This window comes from Erithacus rubecula (assembly GCF_903797595.1).
Source record: "Erithacus rubecula genome assembly, chromosome: 3".
In the NCBI taxonomy this organism is placed as follows: Eukaryota; Metazoa; Chordata; class Aves; order Passeriformes; family Muscicapidae; genus Erithacus; species Erithacus rubecula.
This window is the reverse complement of record NC_136689.1, coordinates 127,430,034-127,446,993: the sequence shown is the minus strand read 5'-3', so window position 1 is coordinate 127,446,993 and position 16,960 is coordinate 127,430,034. Positions and strand designations below refer to the sequence as shown.

General features: G+C 37.1%; 1 protein-coding gene across 13 annotated transcripts in view; it reads right to left on the bottom strand.

The window, feature by feature from the left end:
• The window catches only part of VPS13B (vacuolar protein sorting 13 homolog B), a 425,465-nt gene that overhangs the window by 93,403 nt on the left and 315,102 nt on the right, over positions 1 to 16,960 (bottom strand). For all 13 annotated transcript variants that reach the window (XM_079302470.1, XM_079302474.1, XM_079302464.1 and 10 more), the window contains 2 exons: positions 13,696 to 13,833; positions 1,537 to 1,944 (listed from right to left, as the gene is read on the bottom strand). In XM_079302470.1, the coding sequence (XP_079158596.1) occupies positions 1,537 to 1,944; positions 13,696 to 13,833 (546 nt within the window). The remainder of the gene's footprint in view (positions 1 to 1,536; positions 1,945 to 13,695; positions 13,834 to 16,960) is intronic.

The following is a 16,960-nucleotide window of genomic DNA, read 5'->3' as shown; positions in this document are numbered from 1 at the left end:
AAAACATGAAAAGCATCTGTTGATGTCTATTAATTGTCTGGTTATGGAAGTTCTTTATATAGAATAACTAATGTCCATTTTCATTAGATTTGACATCAGTATTGCTCTACTTCACAATGCCTGCCAGACTATGACCATACTGAAGATTCATGTATGGCTTATAACGTGTAAAATAAAGATTGATTTCCTTGGACTGCCAGAAGAATTAAGAAACAGAACTTCATAGCTGAAAATGTTTCTGAGGCTTAACATGCAAGGCAAGGTATGTCCTCCTCCTGGGAGGATGCAAACCTCCAGGGTAAGTGCAATACAATGTGAGTTTGCCAAATTGCTTTATAGAACAGACGGAGCAGCCCAGCTTTGATGTATCGAGGCATGATGTGGACACCATTTGTACCATGGGACAGATAATGCACAAATGATAGAGGGGAACTGATGGAAGGGAAGAGGATTATTACACAGAAACAAAACTAAAACTATTTAAAGCACATTCTAAAGGCTTTTACTCAGTTGCAGTGCCTTCTATGCTGGACTTGTGATGCGAATGGAAAAGCGTGGGAACACAGGCTCTGCTCCTGCTGCACTGCTGCTTATTAATGGATAAATCAAAAGTTTCAGGCCTTGGCACTTTCATGGGTTTTCATGTCCTATGAACCTTACATTTTTCATTTTTAACTTCTAAAACAATAAAGAAGAACTGAAACTTTCTGGCCTGAGGAAAAATATTTCTGATGAAAAAGAAATAAATCACGACCTCAATTGGCCAGCAACTTGCTCCTCTCAGCTAGAGACTGTTTTACCTCACAAGCTACTCTTCCAACTACCTACATCTGGCTCATCTCCACACCATGGAAATATACCATCTTATTAATTTCATTGAAATACTAATGAAGCAATTTACAATGACACTCAAAATATCTCCATTTTAAATGAGTCTCTGGTATCTGGTTAATCGTACCCAAGGTGTAAAGTTTCCTTGCAGTGCTTCAGTAATGAGGCCAGAGTGCCTGTTTTCCCTGTGTGACTCTCAGGTGTGCAGAGGAAACATGTAAAAATTGAAAACTTCATAAATCTGGAGGAGAATAACAGCATGACCCAATATTTACATAGTAGCACCTGTTAGGACTCTGAACAAATATTTTTACATTTTTTTAAAGACAGAAACAAAGATCCTAACAAGAAAATCTAGCTACAGAGTGAAAACTGTCAAAATTTTGGACTTTGAATTATGTGCTAAATTATCAGAATACCAGAGGAGTAGGTCTCATAACCACTATTTCAGACAGAATTCCATCAATAAATTAGTAATTACAGGCTAGGGGATATTAACTACAAAATTAATCATTCTTGGGTGCTCCCTCTCAGAAAGGAAAACTCAGGTAATGGAGTCTATCAGGGATTTGCTATTTTCTGCTGTGGATTTATGATGTTGGCTGGAGCAGCTCCCTGCAATGCCCCACACTCTGAAATGGTTACTAGAACACCCCTTACACAAACCAGTAGCTCTTCCAACTTAAAAAAAAACCAACTTCTTACCTGCAGTTTTATGTCCAGTTTTAATATTCAGGCTCCCACTGAGGCTTGAAACAGAGACTAACAAACAAGGTTTACTGGGATGTGGGATGGTTTCCATCAAAACAACCATTTGAACTGTGTGAATGGAAATTTTCTGGAAGCAGGAAAGGGCTTGCCACAGGTTTTCTTGCACTGAAGCCTTTTGCACAGTGTTGGGGTGCACTGCAGGTAGAAAGTCCTTTGTGCTGGAGTGTCTGGATATCAAAGTGACATCCTCATCTGGAATAATGCCAGCTGATGAAGCAGCCTCCTTCCTGGGCACATCTTCATTTGTGATTATGATTTTCTTCAAGAACTGGTTTATTTGGTCAAGTCTGGAAAAACTGAGATTTGCCTTTACAGGTTTTGATATGTCCACATTTACATCAGCTGTAGGGGAGAATTGGAGAAAGAAATATGATAAGTTATAGTGCAATTATTCAAGCTGTTTGCAAATTTAGGCATTGAGTGGAAATAGCTTTTCCATCATATTACTACCATGTTTCATTACAAGGACTGAATAAATGTTAAAACATAACAAAATAATATTTTTAGCCATCAATCTGAATTAAAATATAATGAAAAATACTGTAAGCAACCATCACTATATTCAGTTCTAAAGGAAGAAACATGGCACGATGTGGATTTTCTCTTTTTTTTTCCCAGGGATCACCACAGCTATCTGAAAAACACACACTTTATTTGAGTGTGTAGGAGGGTAGATATATTAGTTCTTTTGTGTCAGAATAAAAATATACTTCACGTTCTCTTGAGTTTTATATCCAGAAGAACTATTTGACTGAACTCCAAAGCCAACAGTGAACATTTTCAACACATTTAAATGAGTGAATAACATGTGTATTGTGTTGTTTCCTACACAGCTCATATGCAGCAGTCTTCAATGCATTTTCAAGATCAAATGTGAAATAAAAAGCAAATACAAAAACTGAGGCATGTTTAGATGTCTTCATTTTCCAGGGAGATTGGAATAATGTATCACTTGCAAATGTTTTTAAAAATCATTCTTAGTTGTAAAATGTTTTTCATGTCCTCACCAAAAAGGATTTTGGTGTTTCTTAGACTACTAAAAGATTCACAGAAGTTTTAGGAATCACAATTAATATGAACAATATTGTTAATAGTGGTATTTTGGTAGCTGAGATGTAGAAACTATTTCACAGATAAGAAGCAGGATTTAAGAAGGCTGAAACTTATTTCTGTGCTGCAGTAACAATTCCTTACAGAAATCCAGCTTTTAAGTTAGTTTTTAGGATTTTTCATTTCAAATTCAGTTTTTGACCAGTAATGAGACAGCTATTCTGGTTAGGGGAAAAGTGCTTTTCCCTTTGCTGTTTGACTGCCACTGCCCCAAACCCAAGAATCAAAAGTGATTAAAATTCTGTGCATGTATCTAAACTAGATTAAATGTTCAAACAGCACTACTTAGTTTTGAGTTTCATTATAAATATATACAGGAAACACTCTCTGTTGAAGGTTTTACACAGATAAATTAATAATTCATCAAAACTAGTTTCAAGTTGTCCAGGTTCACATCTTACTCAACACTGATGCAAACTAATGAGCTCGATTCTCCCCTTCTTTAAGTAAATTTTTACACCAATGGTAAAGGGATGTAGGGGCAGAGTTTTAGAGCTGCTTTTAGGCACAGGTTTACACCAACTTCAGAGACTCACAGGTACATAACAAAGGACTTTTCTGATCCCCTCCTCTCAAAAATATCTGGCACATTTTCTACAAAGATAAGATAAATTTAGCAATGGCTGGGTAAAATCTGTCATAGCTGAATTTAAAAAATGAAAACAATGTTAGAAAAATGTCTGTAATACTCCACAAGCTACAGCTATCTGAAATTTAAGACTGAAAAGCTATTTTTAACTTAGAACTTTAATTACTGGTTTTCTGAAAATGCTTTCTCTTGCACTGAAAGCCTTACACACTGAACTAGGAACTGGCAAAATGCTAGCTAATATGTGGGCCTAGCAGGAAGGTGAGTTCCAAAGCTAAGGAGCTGGGCATTAGAAGAAATCAGGAGTGGAAAGGGCTGTTAAACACTGGAATTGGCTGCCCAGGAAGGTGATGGAGTCACCATCCCTGGAAGTGATCAAGATGCAACTGGACATGGCACTCAGTGATGACATGGTGCTGATCAAAGGCTGGACTCAATGATCTCAGAGGTCTTTTCCAACCTCAGTGATTCTGTGAAGATTTTCAGGCATCCAAAACCACACAAAATTAACTCAGAAGATGTTCGAAAATCCTTATGTACTAAAATTTTACTTAAAACCTTGGAAAGAAAAAATATCAACACTTTGGAAAAACTCCCCACACTCTTGGCACTTGGGATACCCCAAGATTTGCCTGCCTTTTATGCAGACATCACTGGGCCTCTCCTCCCTTTGAACAAAGGAGTTAGGAAGAAAGTAGAGACCCATGTGACTTTATTATATGAATTTATTTACAATACTCAAATGAAAATGAGTGTTTTTAAAATGAAATGTTAAAATACCAAACAAACAAACAAACAACTGCCTTATCAATTTAAATTTCTCCCTTAGTAATGCAGTAATAAAGGAGTAAAATAGAATAGATGTTATTTATTGCTTTCTACAAAATAACTACATTTCTAAATTAGTAAAGGAGAACCCTTACTCCTAGTACAGCAACTTTCACATCTAATTGCTTTATTTAATACACATCTAATTGCCAGCACTTTCCTATGATAATAGGAAAAGAAGCCCAGAAGAGGGGAAAAAAACAAGAAGCCTCCCTGACACCCAAAAACTTCTTAGACCTTAGTTGACTCAACAGGTGCCAAGGGCTTAATCCAAAACTTAACACACCCAAACTGAACGTGAAAGATGGAAAAGGAGATGAACACAAAGGCAGAAGCTCTTTTTGGGGCTTCCTCTGACCAGGGCAGGGAAGACACAGGGTGCTGGTGCAGCTCAGTGGTGGAACATGCTTGACCCTGTGCTTTATCACTGCTCTTGGCCACTCATCCAAGAAAGAAATAAAAAAGGGCCAGCAGGACACCAGAGAAATGCAAATGACTTCCTTCTTTTCTGTTTGGAAACTGTGCATGTCACACAGAAAAATCTTGTCATGACTGATAACTTGACAAAGTTTGAAGATACTATTATCCAGTCAATCAGCCCTGAGAGAATGTGGGGGCAGCCAGAAGTACAATCGCAGAAAACGTAACTTTGGAACCTTCACTGCAAATATTTTAACTATCTCATAATGATACAGGTTATTTTTACAAAGGGTTAAAGATCATGTAAAGAGATTCTTTGGTATTTTAAGTAGAACATTCAAAAAAAAAGAAGAAAAAAACCACAATTGAGCAATCTTTAGTCTTTGACCTCTTATACTTTATCCTTAGCAATGTAAAAGAAACTTCAACATTCCTTCTAAGGAAAATATATTTAAGTGATGGACAGAACAATGAAAACTGATGAAATATGAAGAGCTATTTATAAGAGTTAAGACAGATATTCAGCAGCTTCAGTCAAAAGGGGCTAAAAGGAACTTTAAAATCAATGAGTCACACAGATTCAACTGGAATAAAATTTTTGGGGTGCAAAATCCAAGTGTAACAGTTTTTTCATATTATTTTAAACATCTTGGGAAGAACAGAACATAACACTGTGCAGATTCTATACCCATAGGAAAACACAAGTTACAGTCTTCCTGTAACTCAACCAACTCTTTGAACTGCCCAAAATTACATCAGAATTAAGACAGAGCAAAAGGTAGCTCAAAGTCACCTTTAACTCCTCAATTACATCAGCTTCTCCTTTTCCTACTAGTGACTGGCTACCAAAATTATAACTCAATGCATTCTTCAGATTTATGACGTATTAGCAATAACTTATTTTGCCAGGTGTTATCTATTTCCAGCCAAAAAAAATGAAAAAATTACTGTGCTTGCAAATAGACTGCATCAAGTGAATTATTTCTGCTATGCTTAAAGCAAACTGAACTAGATGGTATCAAAGCAATTTTTGATTACAGTACAGCATTTGAGTGTTGAATTTGAATTGCTCTTTCTCAATTTCTTCCCTACTTCTCTTTAGATTACCCAGTAAATCCATGTATTTCAATTATTAGTTTCTAATTAGCCTCCACAACTTTCTGAACAGTAACTAGGAAACAGAATGATGAAATAACTAATGAGTTAAAAGGAGATTAGATAAATATAAATAAATTACACTTATTATATGCTCCCACCACACCAGGAGATGACTTAACAGTGAAGGAAAAAGAAACACTTTGGAATAATGAAATCAGAGAGGGAATTCAGGTCCCAGAGGCGATTCTACGGAGTTTTATGTTAATGTACACCTTGTGGGGGACCAAAATCAACTGGAATAGTTTCCTGAAAACCGTTTCCAGCTATTTTCTCATTTTAAAAGTTCCAACTTCACTTGACCCATTAGTCATCATATTACTTACATTTATTATGTATTTTGAAATCTATTACAAAAAACCCAATGGATTCAATATGGCCTGTTTGAACTAAATCATAACAACTATAAAAGAAAACCTATGAGCAGTATTCTGAAATTTCTGTCTGAAACAATTTCTTTCTTTGTCATTTTATTACTTAGGGCTTCAGATAAAAAATTGCAGGGTTTAAAGTATTTTACCCTTGTTCTCTGTAACATTCAAATTTGTATTGGGAAGATATAATTTTCATCCGTGAACTTGGGATAATTATATTACTCAAAATGACTTTTTATTCAGATGGCTAAGGATGAATAAGCAACACAAAAATAACAAAAGCTCCTAGGATGTTGCTCCAGATAAATTCCAGCTCCTACTGGAGCTGGAAGCTTCAGTGGGCTTATTCTAATATATGCCATAAGTTAATGCACACAATGTTACTACTTCTATGACTTAAAAATCACCATAGTATTTTCTTAAACACCAGAAAGTAAATGCCATGAAAATAAGTCATAAACTGAATATGGACAGGCTGGATCAATGGGCCAAGTCTATGAGGTTCAAGAAGGTGAAATGTGAGTCCTGCACTTGTGCTACAGGCTGGTGGAAAGGTGTCTGGAAAGCTGCTCCTTGGAAAAGAACCCATGGGTGCTGGTTGACAGGAGCTGAACATGAGCCAGGGTGAGCCAGGTGGCCAAAAAGGCCAGTGGCATCCTGGCCTGTGTCAGCAATAGTGTGGCAGCAGGAGCAGGGCAGGGACTGTCCCCAGTTCTGGGCACTGCTGAGGCCACATCTCAGGTGCTGTGTCCCATTCTGGGTCCCTCACCAGACAAAAGACATTGGAGAGAGTCCAGAGAAGGGCAATGAAGCTGGTGAAGGCTCTGGAAAGTAAATCTTATGAACTGCAGCTGAGGGAGCTGGAGTTGTTTAGCCAGGAGAAAAGGAGGCTCAGGAGGCACCTTATTGGTCTTTACAACTTCCCAAAAAGAGGCTGGAGCCAGGTGGGGAGTGGCCTCTTCTACCAGGCAACAAGAGACAGGATAAGAGGAAATGGCCTCAAACTGGGCCAGGGGAAGTCCAGCTCAGGAAGAATTCTTTCACCAAAAGGGTGGTCAGGCATTGGAACAGGCTGCCCAGAGAGGTGGTAGAGTGTCCATCCTTTAAGTATTCAAGAAATGACTGGACATTGCACTTAGTGCTATGGTTTAGCTGCCATGGTAGGGCTATGTCAAAAGTTGGACTTGATGATCTTGGAGGTCTTTGCCAATCCTAATGACTCTATCATTTATACGACTGGGATCTTTTCAATGGCTGAGAAATGTTGAAATGTGAGAGAGAAAACCATGCCATTTTCTGAGAATTGGTTCATTTTTTATAACCTTCATTGAGCAGTGGATCTCTTACTTCTCACAGCTAATACAGAATAGAGGTTGGACATGGATCTCACTGTCCCCTTCCCCAAAAAGGTTGTAAAATATTAAACTTCTTAATATACAGTACTTCTATAGAAAAAACAACTATTTATCCTAAACTCTTAAGATTATTTAATTTCCTAGTCCTAGACAGCAGAGGAGCAAATGATGGTATGAAATATTTTACCAGCAGTGATATCCTTTCTCCCTCAGCCAGTCATTCTAATGCAGGGACTTTAAATAGAGGAAATATGAGGAAGGTAAAGGTAATCTTGAGCCCTGATTCTGATTTGGAGTCGGGGTGGCCCTTCAGCAAAAGGGTAATGGCTGAACTGCAAAAATTAAATTTATGAAAATAAGAAAGAGACATGTAAAAACTGTACTGTTCTCAATTGTCTGGTCAAGCATCAAAAGAGACACAAATTAAGGGTAATTGAAAAGCAAGAAGAATCCAAACGAATTGTTTTTTATCCTCTAATTTATCATTCCCAATTTGGATCAAGGCAAAATGAGGAAGAAACTTGAGACAAGGCTTCAGAGGCCATCTGCAGTCCATCTTGCACTCTGCTTCTGTAAGACAGATGCCAGTTAAGTCTAGAAGAGACTGGTAGCCACTGCTGTGTGTGTGCTGCAGCCCCACAGAAGCAGCTCTCCAAGGCCAACATGGCAAACCAGAGCCCTCAGGGGAGCTCAGTCACCCTGAGCTGTGCCAGACAACACCTACTGCCATGACCTAGAGTGCCACTGATGCCACATGGAGGTGACACACAGACAGGAACAGCTCCAGCTAGCCACTGCTCAGCTCTGAGATCTCAGACAAGGCTCAGAGTGAGGCACTTCTATTGGTTTTTAAAAACTGTCACAGGTAAACCAAGATAAATTGCTGTAGGTCAAGATGCCCAAAGATACCATTAATAAACAATGGAGGTTTACTGCTATTCAGTAGATGCTGACTGAAATTAAGAACTGTGCAGCTACCAAACACAGCTCACAGGTGTGTCAAGGGCTGGTGGTGAGGCCAAAAATTATAATGGGGGCATCAAGAAGCACTATTATAAAAGAAAAATCTTGACTGAGGGAAACATTAACTCTCTCAACAGAGAGTCAGGGAAGATGAAGCACAATATAGTGAGATGAAATAAATTGTTCCAGGTCATGGAGCACGTTTGTGGAAAAGAACCCATAAATACTAACTCTCTATTTTCTGCTTAGCTGCTGAATAATACATCTATATTAAGACACACATGGGGAAAAGAAAAAAAAAAAAAAAGGTTTCAGAAAATGGAGCAAACGTTTGAAATAAGTGTTAAAAGAATGCCAATACACTAAAAAAGATTGTAAGAAAGTATTTTTCAACTTGTCTATGTGGCTCCAGTGTGCAGTTTTCATTTTCTGTACTTAGGCATATAAAAAACTAAATTTAAAGTAAGTGTTGTAGACTGTTTTTAGAAAGGTACTTCGATGATTTTACTCTGATTATTACACTGATATCATGGACAATAAAATGTCAAGTCCAAAGCAATACCTACAGGCTGGTACACCTGTTTGGAATATTTCTCTTTGCCCTCTTAATCAAATAAATATAATTTCATGGCTACAGTGTCAGTGCTTTAAAAACTTGTTTGTAAAAGAGCAAAGGGAAAAAAAACCCTACAAGAAAGCTCAAAAGTTTTGCAAATGACCCAGAGTTAATTAGAAAAGTCTGCACCCTGGCTAGTTCCCCTTCTCACGTGTCAGCTCTCATTAAATCAAAAAATTCTCCTTTCAAAGTTAACAAACACCATGGTTAACAAAACTGTTAAACTGGGATCAAGTGGGCACATTCCTAGGTTTATATATGATGTCATGCTAAGCAGCCCACAGCTGAACTTGCAAGTAGTATGAATGATTTTTCAATATATTAAGTATCTGATCTAATGCTAATTTTCTCTCTATAGGCTAACTGTGCTGGGAACAGGTGGCCCTGCTTTCAATTACGGAGGGCTAACATGCCAGTGTGAGGCCTGGATTAGTTCACCTTCTCCCAGGGAATTTGCCTCGGTTGGGAATGGATTTATTATGGCTTCACACATGGAACGGAGCTCATGTCAGCTGAGGGCAGTGATACATCATATGATTCAAATTAACCTGCTGTGGACTGTTCCGCAGGGCTGATATTGTGTATTAAAATGACGACATTTTTAAAACAGCTTGAAAGAAACCAGGATTGCTGAAGTGCAATGGTTCCAATTTGTTCCAACTAATCTATCACCTGCTGGAGATATTATTCTAGTGGGTTTCTGGTAGCTGCTATTTTCCAGGTTTCTCCAAACCACTGACCTTGGTAATGGATACAATTGTTGCCTCTGCAAACAATGGGGAAAAAAGGCTGGAGAGAGTGCCAAGGTGCAGCTCTGATTATTGTTTTTTGAACCTAAGCCCAGATCCCCTGCTGTGCCCCTCTCGGTCCCCAAATCATGTGTGGAGGGACTGGCATGAAAGGGAAACCCATCAGGTTCCCAGTTCTTACTTTATCTTTCAGTGGGACATTTCTTAGTTTATTTGGACACTGTCCTCTGCATAAATTATTTATAAAGGTGAATTATCAAGGACCTCCATTACTTCATATCTAACCCAATGCCTTCCCAAGAAACTACTGCAGAAAGAGGAATTCATATAAAACATCCATGATTTCCATGTGTAAATATTTTAAAGCAATTTGTACGACGCTTTACTTAATAAATATGTTCTTGTATCATTTGCATTCAGAAAAACTACATCAAAGACATCTTTTATAGGTAAGAAAAGTGATTTAAAAAAATCCAGAAGGAGGCCTGGAAGGTAAAGACAGTAATTTTTCAAACCCTATTAAAACAAGATGGTCATATTTGTTCCTCACATAATGAATTGTATCTAATGCTGAAGCAATAAATAGTTCACTTCTATGTATTAGACCAAAATTAGATGTTCAATTCAGTAACAGACTGAATATAAAAGATAAAAGGTCATGTAAAGTGATGTAAACGGAATTTTAAAAATTTTAAATAATTAGTTTCTGTAAAAAGAGAAAGAATAGTCCTTTAATATGTTGTGGGGTTAAAGTTGAGGTCTGTTCCCACAGGCCTGATGATGAATGCTTATTTCTCCTAGGATCCTATTACCTTATATCTGGAAGAAATACAGTTTTTCTTTAGTTGCCAAAAATGTACAAAATAATCAACTCATGTGGCAAGAAGTGCTTTAATGTATCCTGTTATTCTCATTTAATTAGTGGTTTCCAAGTTTAGCTACTTGCTGTAGTTTTTTGATCTCCAAGCTAATACAGACTGACAACCTGGTTTCCTGTGTGGTGAAACCATATCATTTTCCTGTGGAGCACCATCTACTTATCTACTTCAGCTGACAAACTATTTGCAAGGAGTACTGGTTTTATCTAACACAGCAAACACGGGGAACACTTGCAGATTTTTGTCTGTTAACTGCCTGATAGTATTTTGCATTATAAAATATAGGCACGTTTGATTCTTATATTTGCAATTTAACCTCAGCACACCAACGTATTCTGAAAGAAAAATGGCATTACAATTAAACCACTCAACTCTGAAAACCTAAAATCAACAGAAAATTGTATAGTTATCCCAACTGCTACATATTTTTGTCTGTATAGGCATAGCTTTTAAAAAATGTGCTGACTTTTCAGAACAGTTGATTATCTGTAACCAACAGGCAGCATCTACCAGTACATTCAATGCATTTCATCAATTTACTTACTATAGTTATCAACCATATATACATAAATGACTGTGGAACATACATTACGTCATTAAAAAACAGATCACTTAGTGGCAGCATTTTTTACCAGATATTCACCAAAAAAGAACAGCCTTCAAGGCCTGCAACACAACTCTACTCCAGCAGTGCCTTTATTTATTCAATTTATTAGCTATGCCATCTCCCATCACACGCACTGTTTGTTGACCTTGCAAGAGCTCTTGGGAGCTCTGCTGAGGTCCTTCTCCTCAAAGCACAACTGGCAGCTGAGCTAGGTTCTGGTGGTGTAACACTTTCTCCAGGCCTGCTGACAGCCAAGCTACCTCACCCTGGAAGAAGCTGTGGTTAGGGGACTTGTCCCGCAGGGGAGTTAGTAACTCATTTTCCAGTAGCCTGCTGAGGAGCTGTCAGGCTCTTGTAACTCTTTGCATGTGCTGTTCTGACGCAATCACATGCAGAATGAGCCTTCCATTACTCATCCAATGAAACTTCCATCCCCCAAGGAAGGCTTCTTGGTAAAGGTTAGTTTATTTGAAGAGGATCTCACAGTGGTAACAGCTGAGGTTAGAAAAATCTGCAAGGGATGGAGGAGCTGTTTTGTTATATTATACTGGCAAACACTTCATTAAAATACAGGGAAATTACTGTTGAGTCATGTGTAATGATAGTTCCAATTAGCAGCAAAAAGATGATGAAAAAAAGCCTTTTGGCTAAGAATAGATCCTGGAAGAAATATCTGAAGTTTTAAAGGCTTTGCAAGAATAAATAGATTTAAGATTATGATGCATTACTTTATGGTTTTCCAGTTCCCCATTCAGCAAAACTCTATGGAAGGGAGAGATTCAACACTAATGCAAGATACAACTGAACTGGTGAGTTTGGGGTGGACACTCACACTATTTGTGAATACATACTTTGCAAGCTGGTGCCAACTTCCATGTTTGCTAGTTTAGCTAGGAACCTGTCCTACTGACAGGACAGCATCAGGGAAAGACACTGAGGTGTGCAATAAATTAAATATAAAGGCTGTGCCAGGAAACTATAGTGAGAGCCTTAAGTCGAATACACAATTGAAGGGTCTGGGAATATGAAAATCTGGCAAATGTGAGGACAGAGGACATATAACAACTGGGGGCAGAGGGATAAAAGGAAACCATTCTGGCAGCAGTGATCAAAAGGCCCCTGATAGTAGGTATCTTAACCCTCTTGTGCTGTTCCTGATTTGAATGAAAAGCCATCATTACTATCAATTAACCATTATTTTTTGTCAAATGGCAGCAGAACATGTAGTAGGATTGAAGATTCAAAGGCCCATTGTCAAGTGGTTTTAAAAACCTTCTCTAAAATTTTATCTTTAGATAGCATGGAAAACCAAAAAAAGGAGCAATGATAAGGTTGCTTACATACTTTGCTGTTTCCTTGAAACTTAAAGAAGTTAAGTTTTGCCAGTGTGCCAAAAAACATTTTTTCAAGCTACTTAACCACAGAATTCATAGTCAGGGGTCAAATATGTGTCTCATTCACTGGTTACTCAGTTTGATGTCTTGGGCTCTGATATTCAGAAGTGATTACTGCTTCTCCCAAAGACAGTATGAGTTGTGTTTCCAAAATCAAATTCTAAATTTTCAAGTACTTTGGAAAACTAAATGGTGTGTTTTAATTTGATAACCTTAATAAAATGAGAAAACCTTTAATGACCCTGTGCCTCAGTTGTCTTCTGTGAAATGGCAAGCCCAGTATTCCCCCATCCATGTGCAGGTTGTGCAGGTAAATTAGCATTTCTGTAGTGCTCAGATGCTACAGCTGTAAGGCATGCAGAGGTAATTCTGCTGCAGATCCAGGATTACACAGTGTGCTGTAAGACTGCATGAACAGGTAACTGAATGAACAGGAAAATCCAGTACTGAAGAGTGTCTCACTTAAAGACTGGTAGCAGCTCACACTAATTAAAGAAACACAAAATCACTGATTTTTAAATTTTACAGTATCAGCACTTTGGGTGATTGAAATTTCCAGTGCCAGGTATCCAGACTCCAAAGAACCCAAGAGAAGATAGCTTAGAAAAATCTTATGAAACATTATAAAAGATCTTTTCTAAATACAATAAGATTTCAGCTTTCTAGAACTAGAGGCAGGTAGCCTTCATTCTGCTGGAAATTTGACAAATTCAGCTTTTCTTACAGTAGGAAGAAAATCAAAAATTAGACCCCAAAACAATGACTGGTCCAGGACTGTCCATTCCCCAGTTTTCACTTTCATTCAGGGTAATTGCTAGAGGAAAATTTCATATTCATGAACAAGAAATATAATCCATTTCAGATTATCTGATATCATTGAGTCATAGAATAATTAGGGTTGAAAGGGACCATAATGCTGATGTCCTTCAAACTCCCCTGCCATGGGAAGGGACACCTTCTACTAGATCAAGCTGCTCAAGGCCCCACCCTGTATCTATGTGTGCACATCTACAAACAGGTTACATTAGAAAAGAAAGATAAAGTGCAGCACTTACCTGGTCCATTAAGGAAGTCTTTAATTTGCACAGTGATAAGAGGAGGTGGAATGCCACTTTTAGCATCTACCTCTCCTGCTACTGTCTGCAACCAAATCTGGCAATAATCCAGAGCTTCTGGTAGAGTCTTCCCAGGATCTACAGATGATAATCATCATAGTAATTAATTATACTCTAGAAATGTGATATATTGCAAAATGTTACATACAAAATTGACTAGACAGAATTGAAGAGTTTTAAATGTAATATGGTAAATATTATACCTAATATAACTGGTTTACATAGCATTTGCACCTACTGACAGATGCATGTGTAAAATAATGCATGCACTCATGGGTAAGGGGACAAAACTCTAACTACAAAAAAAAATTAGAAAACAGGCAAAAAACTCAAGTAAAATACATTAATAAAACAAGATGACTGTAAATAGCACAAAATTTCAGCTTTAATTAATGATTAAGTAATGACACTTAAAGACTCCTTACAAGAGAATCTATGCTCAAAACCTGCTGCTAGATTGTAGAGAAAATAATAATAGAAAGGTAAATTATAAATGCAGAAAATCCCAAAATGCTATGAGAGCTCAGGAACAGAGCATTACAACAGGGCAGTTGTATCATTCCTTTCGGAGCTTCACTCCATAGCTAATCAGTAACTATTCTTGAGCACCACCTTGAATGGTGTTCCTTTGATCAGTCTGTAACACTCAAAAGAACATTAAAATTAAATCCATCCAATCCAGGCTATCCTTGTCTTCATTTTCCATGTATCACACATAGCAAAAACAGTTGGCTAAAAAGGCTTTTTAATCTTTAGGGACTCATTACCTTCATTATGAGCATTCTCAATTCTGGCATTATGGTCTTAAATTATAAATATTCAGTCAATGTTTGTTATTGAGTCTGCTATGTTAATTACTGAATGTCTGTCTCATCCTGAACTTAAGGAGATTTTCTTGAAGCTATTCCCTCCTTTTCAGTCAATTAAAAATTGCTATAATTGCTTTGAGTTTTACTGAATTAATTCCTTTCAGGAGCAGGATTTACATACTCACTGTTACAGTTAACATATGGTATTGTGGTATCACAGTCATATGTGGACTGGGTATATAAAGTCAGCTTTGGAATTTGTTTCTTGACCTTATCATGTGATTCATATAAAACTTGGCACATATGAACCCTTATGTGATTTCAAAGAACCTACTGAAACCAATTGATCATGACTTCAGATCTATATGGAAAAGATCAAAAGTTAGCACATTCTTTTGTTTTTATTTGATCAATTTTCAGGCAATGACTTTACAGCAGTATTTGTACTGTATGGCATATACATTACAGACTTTTCTTCCCTCCGTTCCTGCTACACATTTACAAAGTTAGCTCTCAACAGTTGTTTAAGAGCTGTCACTGCATACAACAGATTTGTATATTTTCCATGATAATTTCTATATTTTTATCATTCTTAACCCTTTTCTTTTAATTACAATAACCAGAGTGGTGTGGCACATTCCCTTTTCTATAGTAACTGTTTTAGGGAATACCTTGTGTCTGGCATTTTTCTAGTATACTGAAACTACTACTATTACTACTACTACTGCCACTACTACTGCCACTCATCATCATCATCATCCTCTGCACCACCAAGGTACACATTTTTTCCACAACCCAGATTTGTAGTTGTTCTGAACAAGGATGTTATCTCTGACTTAGATCTATAAAACTGTATCTTATTTTGTGCTGGTGGGTCCTCATAAACAGCTAATATTATAATGTTTTTCAGAATATATAGTGTAAAGCATTGTAAAAATGACTGAATATTGTTCAGTGAACATCACTGAATTCATTGAAATAATCTCTAAATTACTGTTCATCTCTAAGTATTAACATAAACCCTTAGGTAATATAAACACTCAGGTGTACCAATATGGCATAAAACATTGCAATATACCATTATTTTGTCTCATTTCTGGAAGATAGCATCACATACTGTATATATATTTACTATATCTTCCACCAGCTTTTCACAAAATCCACTACATTTAGCTGAACACATCTTTTGTAAAATACACTTACAGGTAGTCTTATTATCCTAGTATGTGTTTGTGTTATTAACTACCTAATAATTATTTCAAAGTTGTAGCTCTTTCAAGCTGAAAGTATCTCTGATGAAAAGAACTTACATAGCAGATAATCCCTGCATGACACATTTCATTAACTATACAAACTGCCCTCAGGCCACTGGGAACTGCAGCACTTAAGCACAGAACCAAACAATACATCAACCATAGGATTCTCAAGAGAATGTTTTGCTCTGTCATGTCTCCAAGTAGTGCAGCACTGTCATATCTTTATCACCTGGGGCACTGCAGTACTGGGTTATGTGAATAATAAGGAATCCAAAATGCTTATATTAGGAACACAACATGAAGAAACCTTGTACAAAATTAGTGCAAATCGAACAAATTAAATTATTTTTAACCCAGAACTGGTCTTACTAAGTTCAAATATTTTCTAAGTTCAAATGAAACTGAGCTAATTTTGAAAGCAGTATTGCATTGACAATTCTGCATCAGAGGTAATAATATCAAAGGGCCATGGAAAGACCCGGCTTGAGTTTTCCAAGCCCATGGCATAGAGCTCATTTGGAACCTGGGCAACAGACTGGCCTGTCCAGCCAAATATGCCAGTTTAAAGTTTTTTATGTAATGATAAGAAAGCTAAAATCCAGAGGTTTCAAAATTGACTATGCCTGTGTATATCAAAAACTTGAGGGGGATTCCAAATAGAATGTATGAGGGTAAAATAAATATATATCTCAAGGGTCAAACAACCAAAAGACATGTATCTTATTAAAATACCTTCTAAGGTAGAAAACAGCCCATGAATTTTCATAGGATCAAGAATCAGTAAAGGAATAAAGCAATATCTCAATCAATCCCTATGCCAAAAGCACAGGAAACAGAGAAGCAATTGAATGAAAAAAAGGAATTTAGAATGCAAAGTAAGGAATTTATGACGAGAAGAGCTATTAGAAAAAGGACTCTTGTCTCTCAAGAAAATGATGGAGGCATTCAGCATGTTTAAAAATACACTTGACAGAACACTATAAAATATACAATTGGGAACAATTATGCATCAGCAGGGAACTGGTTCTGAATAATGTATTATAATAGGTCATTTCCATTTCCATTTTCTATGATTCTCACAAAAATCAACACTTAAATTTGCAGTTATTTGTATAAAGAAAATGCTGGAGAAAAACCCAG